Source organism: Panulirus ornatus, chromosome 55 (assembly GCF_036320965.1).
Source record: "Panulirus ornatus isolate Po-2019 chromosome 55, ASM3632096v1, whole genome shotgun sequence".
NCBI classification, from domain to species: Eukaryota; Metazoa; Arthropoda; class Malacostraca; order Decapoda; family Palinuridae; genus Panulirus; species Panulirus ornatus.
In genome coordinates, this window is record NC_092278.1 from 33357066 (window position 1) to 33372017 (window position 14952).

The window sequence follows — 14952 nt, forward strand, 5'->3', positions numbered from 1 at the left end:
GTCACGTTGTTTACCGTGGCTGGGGGGGAGGGAAGTGTGGGTCCGCACCTGCAGTGTGTGACATAACCTTATAGGTGACATCATCAGCCAGGTTACTACGAGATGCTCCCCAAGGCCACGACGCCCTTGAGGATCGGGCGAAGGAAGAAGGAGGTCCTGCCGTCACCGCTGCCACTAACTAGACGTGGGGCATGCCTCAGCAACAACCTTCCTCCGGCATACACAAACACATCCTGTCGGTGGCGTGCTCCAGGGTATGTAGCTGGGTCCACTGTCGTTTGTGTTAAGGCGCCATGTTTCCTGCGAGGCGGCCAACAAATTGAGCTACCCTATGCAGGGCCTTTCGTCGAATCCCTGTCGCTCGCAAGGCCCTCTCTTGCTGCGATGATCCGTGTTGCACCACCAGGGAGGAAAGTTCCTTTGGTGCATTCGTGCACCTGGCATTCGTCATGATGCAGAGTCACGTCCCAGAAGAGATGCAGGTTATCACTGCCTCTATCATGTAGCAACAATTGCTTTACTCTTTATCTATCAAATCTTTTTCTTATCTACGTTTCTTATATTACTGAAACAAAGATATTTCGACTGAACCATATAAAAATACGATTTTACTTCCATTCCCAGCGTTACTGCGATGCATCTCGAGGGACATAAAGTAGCCAATTGATCTTATAATTACGCCCATCACTCCGAATTCCATTCATGTACCCTGGTCGACCACTGCTTCCTGGTCTGGACAATCCTTAATGTATTCCGTCGTGGTGAATCATCACGTCTTATCCTCCTTAATAATCATGTCCCAATTATACCAATTATCGAGGAATATCCTGGCCACTCGCTAGTCACGTCTTCTGCAGGTGTACAAGAGTGTACCTAAAGCTGCGTGAAGGCCAGGCGCACGCTATGCAATACAAGTTGGTGCAGAGACACGACACCCACGAAGGTGCTCTTGCGTCAGAGGTGATTTAGCTCCTATAAACACCTGTGTTTGGTGGAGGTGGATGTGGTCATGTGTCGCGGCTGTGTGGCTGGATGGCGGTCGAGCGTCGTGGTTAAGTAAATGGATGGCAGTCGCAGGTCGCAGCTAAGTACCTGGACGGTGTTCGTGCGTCACAGCTTCATAACCCACCCAGTGGAGGTTGTGTCCCTACGCGTCACAGTTACGTATCCTGGCGACGCGTCAGCGGAGGCGGTGGTGCGTCACATCTGCTGAAACCTTTGGCCAGAGAGCGTGCGTCATCGTCCGACGCACCCGAGGCAACACAGCAGCGAGGTTGTACACAGGAGGAGGTGATGGCCAACCGGAGGGAGGGAAAAGTGTGGCAAACAGCACTCAGGCGAACCCTTAGCCAGGGTGATGTTAACACAGCCAGACGCTCACCACATGTTGTGGCCCACCTGCTGCTTCTGCTGGTGCCGCCGTCGCTCGGTCCCTGAGCTGCGGGTGACGGTGAGTGTAACTGTTTCTCACATGGAACAATTGCAGAGAACGAAAAAAAAAAAAAAAACCGGAGAGAATCAGAGAGAAAAATGATACCTGGGAAGAGAAAATGGAGAAGCGAAACTGAGTACGGGTCGCCTAAAGTCGATTGACGTTTGGGCATACCTCAAGGGTCAATGGTGGGTCCACTCATAAACGAGTTACTTCAGTGTGGTCTCCAAACTCGCCCCCATGAAGCCTGCGTTTGTGTGAATGACTCGACTTGATTTTCCTTTCTCAACTCACCCTCTAGAGTCACCCGCTGCGACAGACCGGCCACCTGTATCACAAAGATAAGACTGTCTAATCTTATCCAAATATAAACCTGTCTGAGGGAGGAACAATGCAGTGTGTGCGATGGATGAACTAAGTACGGACGGGGGTTATCAATGCGTCGACACGAAATGGAGGCCACAAAATTAGTAGGAGGAACCTCAGAATGGACAACACCCAACCTGACACGGAGGACCTGTGCACTGGATGTGGGGTGACGACCGACTTAGTTAAGCAGGACGCTTGCCTCCTATGGCAAATACAGTGACTGGACTCACCAGAGACCGGGTACGCTCTCTATGAGATGAAATGCCTCTTGGATGGGGCTATCTCCGTATCAACCTCGCCATATATGAACCCCTGATCTTATCTCCAGGTTCGTGATAAAGCAAGTGTGACAATTACTTCCATCACGTTCGTCTGAATTCAATCATATTATCTTTTTTTTTTCTCTCTCTCTCTTACCTGCAAGCCAAGCAACAGTCAGCGGTAAAAGTCCAAAGGCTTTTCAAGTCAATATGATCTGAGTCACTTGATTTATACGACCAATTCTTTGGACTTCTGAAAAGAAGAATGGCGTTCTGCTGACTGTGTTTGTGCTGTGTTTCTTACAAACTGCTCTTGCAATATGTGTTCCAACATTCTTCTCGCAGTGTTGTCCAGGGTGGTATTCTCCCATTATATGACACGGAACAAGGAGCAAGACCCGGCCAGCGACTGCGGTAAGGGAAGTAAGGGAAGGTCGGTTGGCTGGTTCAGCAGTAGTAGGTCCTGTGGGCGGGTACGTCTCCACCCAAGGTATTCATAAGGCACTCGGGAATAGTTCATAAGATGCCTATTGTAGAATTTCCTATCCTTCACCCGTCCCCACCTGCAACTTAATTTTATCAATCTTGGACCCTGCCCACCACTCGTCAGGCAAAGGTCATGTTTATTTCAATACATGGGGCCCCCTTATCTTTGGAGAAGTCTTTGTCTTTGGAATTATGTAATTGCACAATAATTACGTAAACAGAGGTCAGACGAGGACGGTTGAGCATAGAGAATTTCACTGCAGATGACGAGGACGATATCTGCAGTCAACGCCACTCAAACTACGCCTTATGGAGGCAAACAACATGGGGACCTGTTCGCACTGCGAGTGAGTTTGGAATAACCAGAAAGTTCCCCTGGTCTGCATTACATCAATATGTACGTAGTCGGGACGAACATAGTTTCCTATAGGTAAACACTTCGCGTCTAGGTAAACACTTCGCGTCTAGGTAAACACTTCGCGTCCAGGTGCTCTGCGATCACCACCAACTTACACACAAAAAAAAATAAAATTCTGAGGTATCCTGAAGATTATGAATAATAATATCCACATCTCTACAGTTACCTGCAAAAGTCCTGGACTACACCTGAAGTCGAGGAACGCGCCAGGTCGAAACTTTACCGAACCTTTTGTCTCAAACAGTCGATAAAGAGGGCTGGGTACAGCTTCGGACAAGAGGAACCTCGGAAAAAAAATCATGGACTGAGAATCTCATTGCCAAGTCAGACTACTCACCCACATACACACACACACACGCACCATCCCGCTCTGTCTGATGCACGAAAAGAAGGGAATAAGACTAAATATTTAAGAAAAAATGAGAAGTTGAGCAGAGGTTCAAAGACCCAGTAGACAGCAGCAGTGAGAGCGATGGGACGATGGCTAGAACAGTCTCGTTTCTTAGGGATGGGCTGCACCAAGGCATGCTTCCAAAACTAAAGGAAAAGTCTGGACTCTTCTGAGAAAGTTTCTAGCCAGGACCATGGGTAGCTCAGAGGCACATTCTATTAGACATGATGACAGCATGTCATCCTGATCAAACACCTCGTCCACTCGTAGGTGGGAGTTCTCGAGAGATCTGTCACATAGGAAACACAGAACAGGGGAAAAGCTTAATGGCAGGAACCAGGGGGGGGGAAATGGAGGAATCATCCAGAGTCAGCACCTCTGGTGCTTAACAGAGGTATATCGGTGGGAGCGTACGCTAGAGACTGGTCACATCGGGAAAGAGATGAGGCAAGATTTCATCTCATAATCACTAGAGACACTTTTGGCTTTGGTCTAGGGAGATACATCTGCTGAAAAAGGAGTAAAATTACCATCCTTTCTTTTCATGATGGCGCGCCAATATACCCAAAGGATCGCAATGGGTAAAACTGGATCCAGGCAGCTTTGGTCAGAAGAACAGTACCAAATACCCCAAACCAAGCTCACGTCCAGCATAGAGCTCCGTTGCAACCTTGTGAGTCGACAGACAGAATCGAACGGCAGACAATAATTCGCACCCGTTTACGAAGGAGGGAGTAGGGTCAGTTCTACCAATGACCCTAGACAGGGTACTCGAAGTATAGTGATGCAAGGAGGCGTGGGAGAGAGAGAGAGAGAGAGAGAGAGAGAGAGAGAGAGAGAGAGAGAGAGAGAGAGAGAGAGAGAGAGAGAGAGAGAGAGAGATGGGGGGGCTCTTCACTGGGTTGGGAGACTAGCAATATAACGATCTTAATTTCCTGGAATGAAAGTTTGGAAACACAAGAAAAGTTTGTTGAGTCGCCCTTTCACCTCCCATATTTCATTTCCAGGGTAACACACACACACACACACACACACACACATATATATATATATATGTGTGTGTGTGTGTGTGTGTGTGTGTGTGTGTGTGTGTGTGTGTGTGTGTGTGTGTGTGTATCACAGCAGACCCTCCGGTCCCACCACCTGTGCAGGGACGGTGGTGGGTCAGCCCCAGGAGGGGCCCACTCAGGCCAAATTCTGGGATAACCACGTAATTGACTCACCTGAGGCGAGGGGTCCTGAAAATGAAAGTCATGGCCAAGGGTGCGAGAGAGAGAGAGAGAGAGAGAGAGAGAGAGAGAGAGAGAGAGAGAGAGAGAGAGAGAGAGAGAGAGAGAGAGAGAGAGAGACGAACCACAGCTCCTAAGACTGTTCCTGGAGGGTACCTGAAGGTGCCGTGACACTTCCAGGGGTGTTGGTATAGGGCGAATAGGAGTTGCTGAGGTTCTCCCGTGGTGCGAAGAAGGTGCAGGTGGATAAAAGGGGACACAAGGACGTGCCTTGCGGGACTCTCTAGTTTGAACTGGACACCACGTATTCTTGACTAGGAAGAGGAGGAGGAGGAGGAGGAAGAGGAGAGTCCCGGTGTCCTACAATAACCCCGGCAGCACATGCAGCTCACGAGGTATGACCCTCCTTCATCACTAACGCAGGAGGCCCAGGGGCCCCGCCCCAGAGGGAAGCTCTGACCCAACCAACCGTCGACGACAATCACGAACAACAGACGAGCGATAACGGAAGCTGATACCACCTTGCTGCAGGCCAGGGGTATACGACCTCCGGGGAATACGACACTTGCAAAAGGTGGGGGTGTTCAGAGGTATGCCAAGCCATCGTAAATCCAGGGGCACGACGCATACCATCGCTCTCAAAAGCACGTACCGCCGTGCTCCAGATCTGTGTGTTGAGAGTAACCAACTGGGTGATATGGTCAAGTGGCTGACGATCCTCTGTTCCCCCCTTCTGTAACGGGTCTTTGAATTGCGCTTATTGACCACCGAATGATTTATGCATGTAATACAATCCGGCCTAGCTGAGCGATACGCGGAGAGGTAACGGCGCTAGCGCGCAGTGACGTCACGGTACAAACACCTGCCACCGCACGGCTGCCTGCCGCCACTTGACATCACCTCCCACCATTCACCATCTCTCTAAACCAGCCTATGGCCAGGGGGCCTCAAGGCCTTCTAGAAGGAATCACCGCCGTGCATTTTAACGTCGAGGAGGCCATCACTACCTGCGTTCGGTACCTCAGCGATTTCAAAAAAAAACCCACAGGTATGGAAACAACACGTGTAGGGAAGCCAGAGGTAAATCACAGAGCGAGTGCGAATCCCCTGCTGGTGCTTCAAGGCTTCGAGTCACCCAAAAAAAGTACGCTTCCGACAGCTGTACGAGACGTCACACCAACACATGGCTACGTGATCAAGGACGTGAGGCACATAGGTTTTTAACAATGGGACTTACCTGTAGTAGCGGGGTAGGAACCTGCTGAGGGTGATCATGGTTGTGGGTGTTTGTCCGTCGCTACAGATCGGGAGGCGCAACCGTTCACTGGGCAGACGCCGCTGCCACATCGCCTCCGCCACACATGGTTGGAAACATTGACCCGCAGTTGCCAGCGAGAGCATTTTGCCCAGGCTTGGATATTCTGTGGTAACTTTTGGACGTCCTTAACGACAACTTCAGACGCTTTCAGTGTAAAAAGCGGAGTATAATTCAATGTTAAAAAAAAAAAGCACTTTATACAGGAAAATGTATTTCTCACGCCGGGGGCCCCGCACGCTTGAAAACATTTCACAAGAGGTGTGTTCACTTCGGAGCGAAACGTGTCGTTGTAACTTCCTGACTGACGTCAGTAGGATGAAGGATGTTATGTATGATGAACCCACCCAGGGTACTTGGGTACCCTTCATGTCCTCACGGCAGCGCACAGGATCATGGGAGTGAAGGATCCGGTTCAACGGCTAGTCAACGAGCCAATGGGAGACATCAGCAAATGAGCGTACGTGAGATCACACATGGAGGACGGACGACACGGGCGGGGTGACACCGTAACGAGTTTGGAGACGTGGTGAGGTGGGCGTAACGTGCAGCAGGTGTGAGGGCACGTCACCTCACTGTACAAGGAACGAGCATGGGGGAAGTGATTCCAAGCCCCTGGGAGACGTTGGATTCGCCGTCAGGGTCACTGAAGAGACGAATAACCCTTAGGAGCACTGGGATCCGAGGTCTCGTTGGACACTGTTCGAACGGGTTTGAGTTAATGACTCGAACTCCAGCAGTCAGATAAGAGACGATCTATAATCTCAAGGGGTTGGGAGCCTAATGTAAGGGATTACGAGTCTGAAGCGGAGGCAATCATAACATAGGGGATACGAGTTCCACTTCTTTATGGTCTCATTACCGGGGATCTGGGTCCCACTGAGGAGGAGCTCGGGGTTATACAAGAGGGGTCAAGTCCATGACGATGTGAGGTTCTTATTGGCGGAGGGAGACGCATAGGTCCTGCCTACCAACTACCATTAGAGGTCACCGTGTGGGGGAACTGCTTGCACTACATATGGATGACCTTGACATGGAAGCTCTTCACATCCCAGGTCATAGCCTTGGCCGTGACCTAGGCCATGACCTTGGCTGGTAACTATGACCTGGGCTATAACCTGGCCCTCCGTGATCTCGCCATGACCTGAGCAATGAGCTGTGTCATGACCTGGGCCATAACCTCAGCCCTGACATGGGCCATGACCTTGACCATGACCTGAGCCATAAACTTTGACCGTGACCTGGGTCATAACCTTGACTGTGACCTGGGACATAACGATAGTTACACAGACCTGGGTCACCATGACCCCGACCTAGGCCTCCATGACATACGCCATGACCCTATCCCACCATGACCATGACCTTGGCCACAGCCATGAGCCACAGAATCGTTCATCGATCCTCTGGGTAACGAACAGAGTGTTCTTCGCTCTTATAGAAAACGTAAACTGGTTCTCTACAAAAGCGGTTTCTCATTTCCTTTCATTTTATTCAAATAAAAAAAAATGTATATTTTTTCTCTATTTTTCCTTTGTTGACATACTCAGTTTATGAGACCAGGTCACAGCCTAGGTCATGACACAGACTTCAAGAAAACAGGTCATGTCACGCACCTAGTGGCCCAGGTCATGTCACACACCTCACAGCCCAGGCTCAAGACACATTATGACGGGTCATAATACACCTCACGGCTCAGGTCATGGCACACACACACAAACACACACACACACACATCTCACGACCTAGTTCATGCCACGGGGTCACGGAACGTCACCTCACACCCCTCCACAACTGCTCCCCTTCCATCCACTAATCCTTTCCCCTTACTCCCTCCTTCGACTTCCTCTTCCTCCTCCCACGCCCTGCAGTGTATACCCTCCTCCTACGCGCACTCCGCTACGTGCCTTCATTCCACATGCCAGGTTCCGTGCTAACACGCCATTCTTCTTTGCTTCCTTATCGACCCCTCGGCGAAGAAGCTATATTGCCTACAGTACTCATTCACTTACACGACGTACCCACCAGGAGTCTGTTCAGCCCACACTTCATTCTCCGGCCAAGAACCCCCTTTGCTGCCTCAGGCCCAGATGGGCGTGTGTTTGTGTGTGTGTGTATGAATAGACGATATGTTACGGCAAAGGACATGGCGTGTTTGATGGCAGGTTTAGAAAAGGGCAGAGTTGGCTAAATGATGGCAGTAAATATAAATGCCTCGGAAAAAGCCACAGGGGGGCGGAGGTTGGTGAGGCAACACTAGTCACGACACAGCCAACGAGTGAGTGGGTGGCACAGAAGCTAAGAACGCGGGTGAAACGAGAGGGACACAGACAAAAGCAGTTGAATTCTTTGAACTGGAGGCAGGCCATGTTCCAGCTAAAGGGGAGGGAGAGGCTGGAGGTGAGACAAACACTGCTCACGAAACCGCTAGAGACACGAGACATGAGAGAGAGAGAGAGAGAGAGAGAGAGAGAGAGAGAGAGAGAGAGAGAGAGAGAGAGAGAGAGAGAGAGAGAGAGAGAGAACTGAGAGAGGAGACATTTGGGGACGACCACTCAAGGCTACCTTCAATGTCAAGCGTTTATAGGCAGCAAGTCAATATGCAGTCTGCACAAAGGGAAAACTTGCACACAAGGAAGAGTTCAGAAAGACATCCATTAGAGGTGACACATCGGGGACACAGCTAGAAAAAGTAATTGATACAATTAGAAAGGTGACAACAGGGGACAACAGAAGAGGCTAGAGGATAGAATGGCACTGCCACTGCCTCAAAGAGGTAAGAAAAAAATCTTAAATTATATAAAAGTCAAGACTAAGAATGATATACTCAAATGCAGTAGGACTGGTAGCATATGAGAGAGAGAGAGAGAGAGAGAGAGAGAGAGAGAGAGAGAGAGAGAGAGAGAGAGAGAGAGAGAGAGAGAGAGAGAGAGAGAGAGAAGAGAGAGTGTGTTCAAGGACCGTATTAGGGAAAACTAACCACATATTGATTAGAGTAGCTGGGATTGGCTTGGATTAAAAGAATTTCGGCTTATACGCCAAGCACTGGAGATTCCTCAGGCTATTCAGCGCTCTACTGAGTAGTTGGGATAAAACAAAGGTATACAGTCTGACTTAACATATTCAGTTGAATGCAAGACAATAAGGAGAGGAAAACAGACGACACGGGAGGAGGATGGGCATCAGTCTTCTTAACAAGGGAGAATATCCAGTTTCAGGTAATACTGATGGATGACACCAACAATACATTATGGGCAGAGCAAACGCAGGGAAGAAATGCATTGGGTTTCCATAGCTCACGGCACAAAAGAATGTTCAAGAACATGAAAAAAAAAGAATCAAGAGATAACAATAAACGAACAATCGGGAGATAGTTCTTCAATCATTTAGATTCTCGTGGAGATAAGTCACAGAGGACCAAAGTTCATGGACTGTAGACAGAGGTACTGTCCTGAATCAAAGCGTCCCTATGGAAATGACGCACCGTCATTACCAGATCTTATCTCTACACGCAGTAGTACAGATAACTGGCAATGTCGCACAAGATACACCAACCGGGTACAGTGATCATGCAATGCTTGATAATGTTCATGACGCGGTAAACGAGGAAATGACAAGAGCAAAAGAGGAGACCACACACTCAAGGAGGAGAGAGATATGGTCACGGGTGACGCAGGATACGAAAATATATGAGGAGCTGAACGACCATTTTGAAGTGTTTTCACAGTGGAAGACACACACACACACACACACACACACACACACACACACACTACAGCCCCAGCACCGGAGTTGGATTGTAGAGAGGTCTTGAAAAGCATTGAAATTTCTAAAAATCAAATATACATACTAATAATGGGACTTGACCCATATAAAGCTCAGGGTCGTGATAAAGTTTCCTCATATGTGCTAAACGAAAGTGCAGGGAAGCTTGGCAGGCCGCTTGAGATGTTCATTACGTCATTGGCGGATGGTAAAGTGCCTATGGTGTGGAAAATGGCAAAATGTCAAGCCTGTATCAAAGACAGGAGAGCGAGAGAGGTTGCGCTGACTAATGGACTAGTCTATCTGATGAGTGTTTGGTTCTGTCAAACACTGGAGAAGATCATTAAGAAAATGGACGATTCCCATCTGAGAGACAACATGGAGACACGGGGAAAGGAAGACATAAACCTCTCAGACTTCTACGTGAGAGTGAACTCCCTTTAAGACGGAAGGGATGGGTGGGTGCCAAAAACCATTTTGATACTGCACCGCATACGAGGCTGGTGAGATAACTTACGGGTCTCCAAGCAAAATATATATAAGAGGAGAAAAACTCCTGCGATAGCTTGAAAATGACCTCTTTCGAGGTCAACCAAGGACGCGCGTCAAAGAAGCCTTTCTAGACATAGGTTATGTTGTTTGTGGTGTACCTCATGGCTCGGTCCTGGTACCTGTGCTCTTCTTGATCTGCGTTAACCAGTCGCCAGAAGACCCGGACTCGAATACATTTCTACGTATGATGCCAAGGTTATAAGACCCGGACTCGAATATATTTCGACGTATGATGCCAAGGTTATAAGACCCGGACTCGAATATATTTCGACGTATGATGCCAAGGTTATAAGACCCGGACTCGAATATATTTCTACGTATGATGCCAAGGTTATAAGACCCGGACTCGAATATATTTCGACGTATGATGCCAAGGTTATAAGACCCGGACTCGAATATATTTCGACGTATGATGCCAAGGTTATAAGACCCGGACTCGAATATATTTCTACGTATGATGCCAAGGTTATGAGGGAAGTAAAGAGTGAGGATGACTCCATCAACTCTTCAAAAGGGACATCTGGACAAACTCCCCGGGATTAGTGTAATAATCGGTTGGAGAAATTCGACCTTCCTCCGCATATGCCAAGCAATGAGGAGGAGACAGAGTGAGACACGAAAATCATCCAGCAGAAACATATTGCACAAGAACCTGTGCATGAGAGGGACATGGCAGTCGAGTGATTGATTTGTGCCGTCGTCCCTGGCAAATCTAATGTGCACCCTCATGCTCATCGTGTGAGCGGTAGCGCAAAAGGATTACAGAGGTCACAAAGGGTCTCACTCAGACCCCAGTGGGTCGATATTACATAAGAGATTACAATTCGACATTGTACTTGACCCGTCTCCAGAACCCTACTTCAGGAGACTCGCGAATGACAGGGACCGTGGGCTGGCAAACAGTGGGATACCACTCACATACAGGAATAAGGAGGTATTCACTAAACTGCTCATATCATAAAGTAGGCCAGAACTTGAATACGCTTCTCGAATTTGGTCACAAAGAACTAATAGAGAAGGTCCAGAGGAAGGGAACAAAGACGATACCAGAATTACCAAGGAGCCGAGTTACACACACACACACACACACACAACTCACAACTCCACCTACACTTTCTGAGAGCCTCGCCAACACCACAACAGGAGGAGGAGATCGGGATAGGAGGCTGGGCAAGATTACCACGAGGTATGGGGGACATGAGCAGCCTCGTCTCGACGGCCAGAGCTGCGGAAATGCCTTCACCGCCCAGAGAGAGAGAGAGAGAGAGAGAGAGAGAGAGAGAGAGAGAGAGAGAGAGAGAGAGAGAGCTAGTGGGGATGAGTGTTACAGAGCAAGGGTGAGGCGGTTCTTTGTCATGATGAGTGGACAGGATAGACATCGTCAATGATGAGGCCACCTGCTCTCTCTCTCTCTCTCTCTCTCTCTCTCTCTCTCCTTCCACCCACCCACCCTCCCACACACACACACACACACAAGGTGCCTCATTGCGACACATCATGTCGCCAACTCCGTAACAGAGCCGTGAGGCCGGAAGAGACGAGATAGATAACCCTTATCCAAAACTGAGCTTATCAGAGGAAGCTACAGACTTATGTCGGTGACTTGCAGGGGAGGGCGGTCTGCACCCTCGACAGACGCACAGCTACAGGTGTCCAACAGGTGTCGCGTATCTGCGGCAGTGGAGCTTTGACACTTGTCACAACCGTGTGTGTAGTAACTCCTCCATAGATATCTATCAGTGAGTGACATAGGATTGTCTGAGAGTGGACAGGTGTTCACTCAATTTGTGTGGAGCAAGCTTTCAACTGCTTGAATCATCTCGTTATTGGAGCTGAAATTGATGATATGAAATGAATAAAAACAGTCCAGAAAGCGTGATGCCGTGATGAATCGCTTGTTCAGGACACTCTGCGGGAACGAAGTCGGAATGGGGCTTTCTATCGTTTCCCTGCGCCCTGGGATGCGCTGCCGGCAACAGTGTCGCGCAGCGTTAACGAGACTCCTATTTCTGTCAGGGTAACACAGTGTCTGGTGAGTTCGCTAAGCAGTGAAGTGTTCTTGTGTTATCCCGTCTTCCTGGATATGTTTCGGCGAGTTCTAGTACGATTCCGACCTTAGTACATGAAACTGTACTGAAAATCTGGTACACAAGGGTCAAGCAGGTCCTTACACTGCCTTATCATTGGCTCTCAGATGAAGTTAAGAGGATTTGATGACTTTCAGAGGCACGTCCGCTTCGCCAGCTTGGTCTGACGTTTCCCTCCCCACATCTGATGCAATATCTGGGGATGACTTCCCTTTAATTACCTGCTATACACCACCGCCTTCTTCAAGATGTATGTGATTATCTTCAACGCGTGTTTCTGTTATCAACAAAATGTTTTCCACACATTAATGCATACGCGTGTGTGTGTGTGTGTGTGTGTGACGCTCGTCTCCACACGTTAAGACCTTAGAAGTGAGGTTTGTGTAAACAACGATTCCATCAGCGGACCCAGCACTGTAGCCTGAGGTACACCAGGGACTTGACCTTCTAGGATGAAGTTTCCTTCCTTGTATTTCCCTAACGTCGCTCACCGTCCACTTCTTCCGTCTCCTACTTTCTACTTAATACACACATACACACATGAGCCTCCGTGGTATGGTGGTTGGAGCTGAATACACATGAGTCAGCATGAGCCCCGCATAGATTTGAATCGTGGGCCGCGGCAGTCGGCTCGCAACCAACCCAACAGTTTATTCTTCCCCAAGGGCTGGTCGTTCAAATGGGTACATAAAAATAAGGTTAAGAGACGGGGAAAAACGCGGGTAAAACCCTACCATAACAAACAAATAGTAATTACACACACATTCTCCCGCTCTCTCTCTCAGCCAGAGCCAAAGCGCTGGGTCCTCCAAACGACAGACAGTGGCCAACATAACCATAAAACTAACGGCAACAGGTGACCGACAGACGCAGCAGCAGCAGCAGGTGGGCCTCGGACGAGCGTCAGGCAACCTCACCCTCATCCTAGCCAAAGTTTGCCCGAGTGCTGCTCGTCATTCGGCCCCCGCCTGGCTTCCACCGTCTGTGTCGTTACGTTGGCGCCGAAAACAATGCAGGGCAGATCTTGCTTGCCGCTTGTGACGCACGCTCTGGGGAACAGGTTAAGCAGCTACGGCGTAAGGCCATCACCAGGTTATGCAAATACGGCTTCTCCATATGCGGAGGTTGCTAGGAGGAACGCGTCCTGCCGACCTCTGCCGGACTTCAATCATAAGTACTACGTACTAACTCTCCTACGTCACACCACGACCACCATAGTCCAGCCAGCTGTTACAGGCACCAGACTTCCAATACTCTCAAACCACTAGCATAAACGTGTCCCCAGGAACCAAAGTGCTGCCAACGACGTATCATCCGCCATACACATAATATAAAGCATTCTACGAAGGGTCTATCGGCGCCATGTAGCGAGATCACAGCCTATTGCTGTTTCGATTATCTACTGTAGGAATGCATAAAGGAATGGACACGATAAGTCATCAGATCAGGCATGACTTCAGGAGGATTTATGACGTTTCAATAGCCTATTAGAGGATGTGAATAGTTCACCACGACAGAACTCAGCAGTGCTACGAAAGACAGCGACAATTTAGCAAGAAGGAATACGAAAGCTTAACACGATGGGCTTTTATTTTTCCAAAAGAAAGAACAGAGAAGGGGGCCAAGAGAGGTTATTCCCCCCACGGCTCTGTCCTATGTTTCTTAACGCTACCTCGCTAATATGGGAAATGAATATGTATGAAAGAATATATATATATATATATATATATATATATATATATATATATATATATATATTTTTTTTTTTTTTTTTTTTTTTTGTCGCTGTCTCCCGCGTTTGCGAGGTAGCGCAAGGAAACAGACGAAAGAAATGGCCCAACCCACCCCCATACACATGTATATACATACACGTCCACACACGCAAATATACATACCTACACAGCTTTCCATGGTTTACCCCAGACGCCTCACATGCCCTGATTCAATGCACCGACAGCACGTCAACCCCGGTATACCACATCGATCCAATTCACTCTATTCCTTGCCCTCCTTTCACCCTCCTGCATGTTCAGGCCCCGATCACACAAAATCTCCTTCACTCCATCTTTCCAAATTGGAGATGGAAAGATATATATATATATATATATATATATATATATATATATATATATATATATATATATATATATATATATATATATTTTTTTTTTTTTTTTTTTTTTCAAACTATTCGCCATTTCCAGCGTTAGCGAGGTAGCGTTAAGAACAGAGAACTGGGCCACTGAGGGAATATCCTCACCTGGCCCCCTTCTCTGTTCCTTCTTTCGGAAAATTAAAAAAAATTGAGAGGGGAGGATTTCCAGCCCCCCGCTCCCTCCCCTTTTAGTCGCCTTCTACGACACGCAGGGAATACGTGGGAAGTATTCTTTCTCCCCTATCCCCAGGGATAATATATATATATATATATATATATATATATATATATATATATATATATATATATATATATATATATATATTTCTTTTTTTTTGCTTTGTCGCTGTCTCCCGCGTTTGCGAGGTAGCGCAAGGAAACAACCGGAAGAATGGCCCAACCCACCCACATACACATGTATATACATACACGTCCACACACACACATATACAGACCTATACATCTCAACGTATACATATATATACACAGTCAGACA

General features: G+C 48.2%; 1 protein-coding gene across 1 annotated transcript in view; it reads right to left on the reverse strand.

Annotated features, from left to right (window-relative positions):
• The window catches only part of LOC139765658 (phosphoenolpyruvate carboxykinase, cytosolic [GTP]-like), an 87175-nt gene extending 81010 nt beyond the window's left edge, over window positions 1–6165 (reverse strand). Inside the window, exon 1 of the mRNA XM_071693360.1 lies at window positions 5823–6165. Within this exon, the coding sequence (XP_071549461.1) occupies window positions 5823–5986 (164 nt within the window). The 5' untranslated portion in view covers window positions 5987–6165. The remainder of the gene's footprint in view (window positions 1–5822) is intronic.
• Between the last annotated feature and the right edge of the window lie 8787 nt (window positions 6166–14952).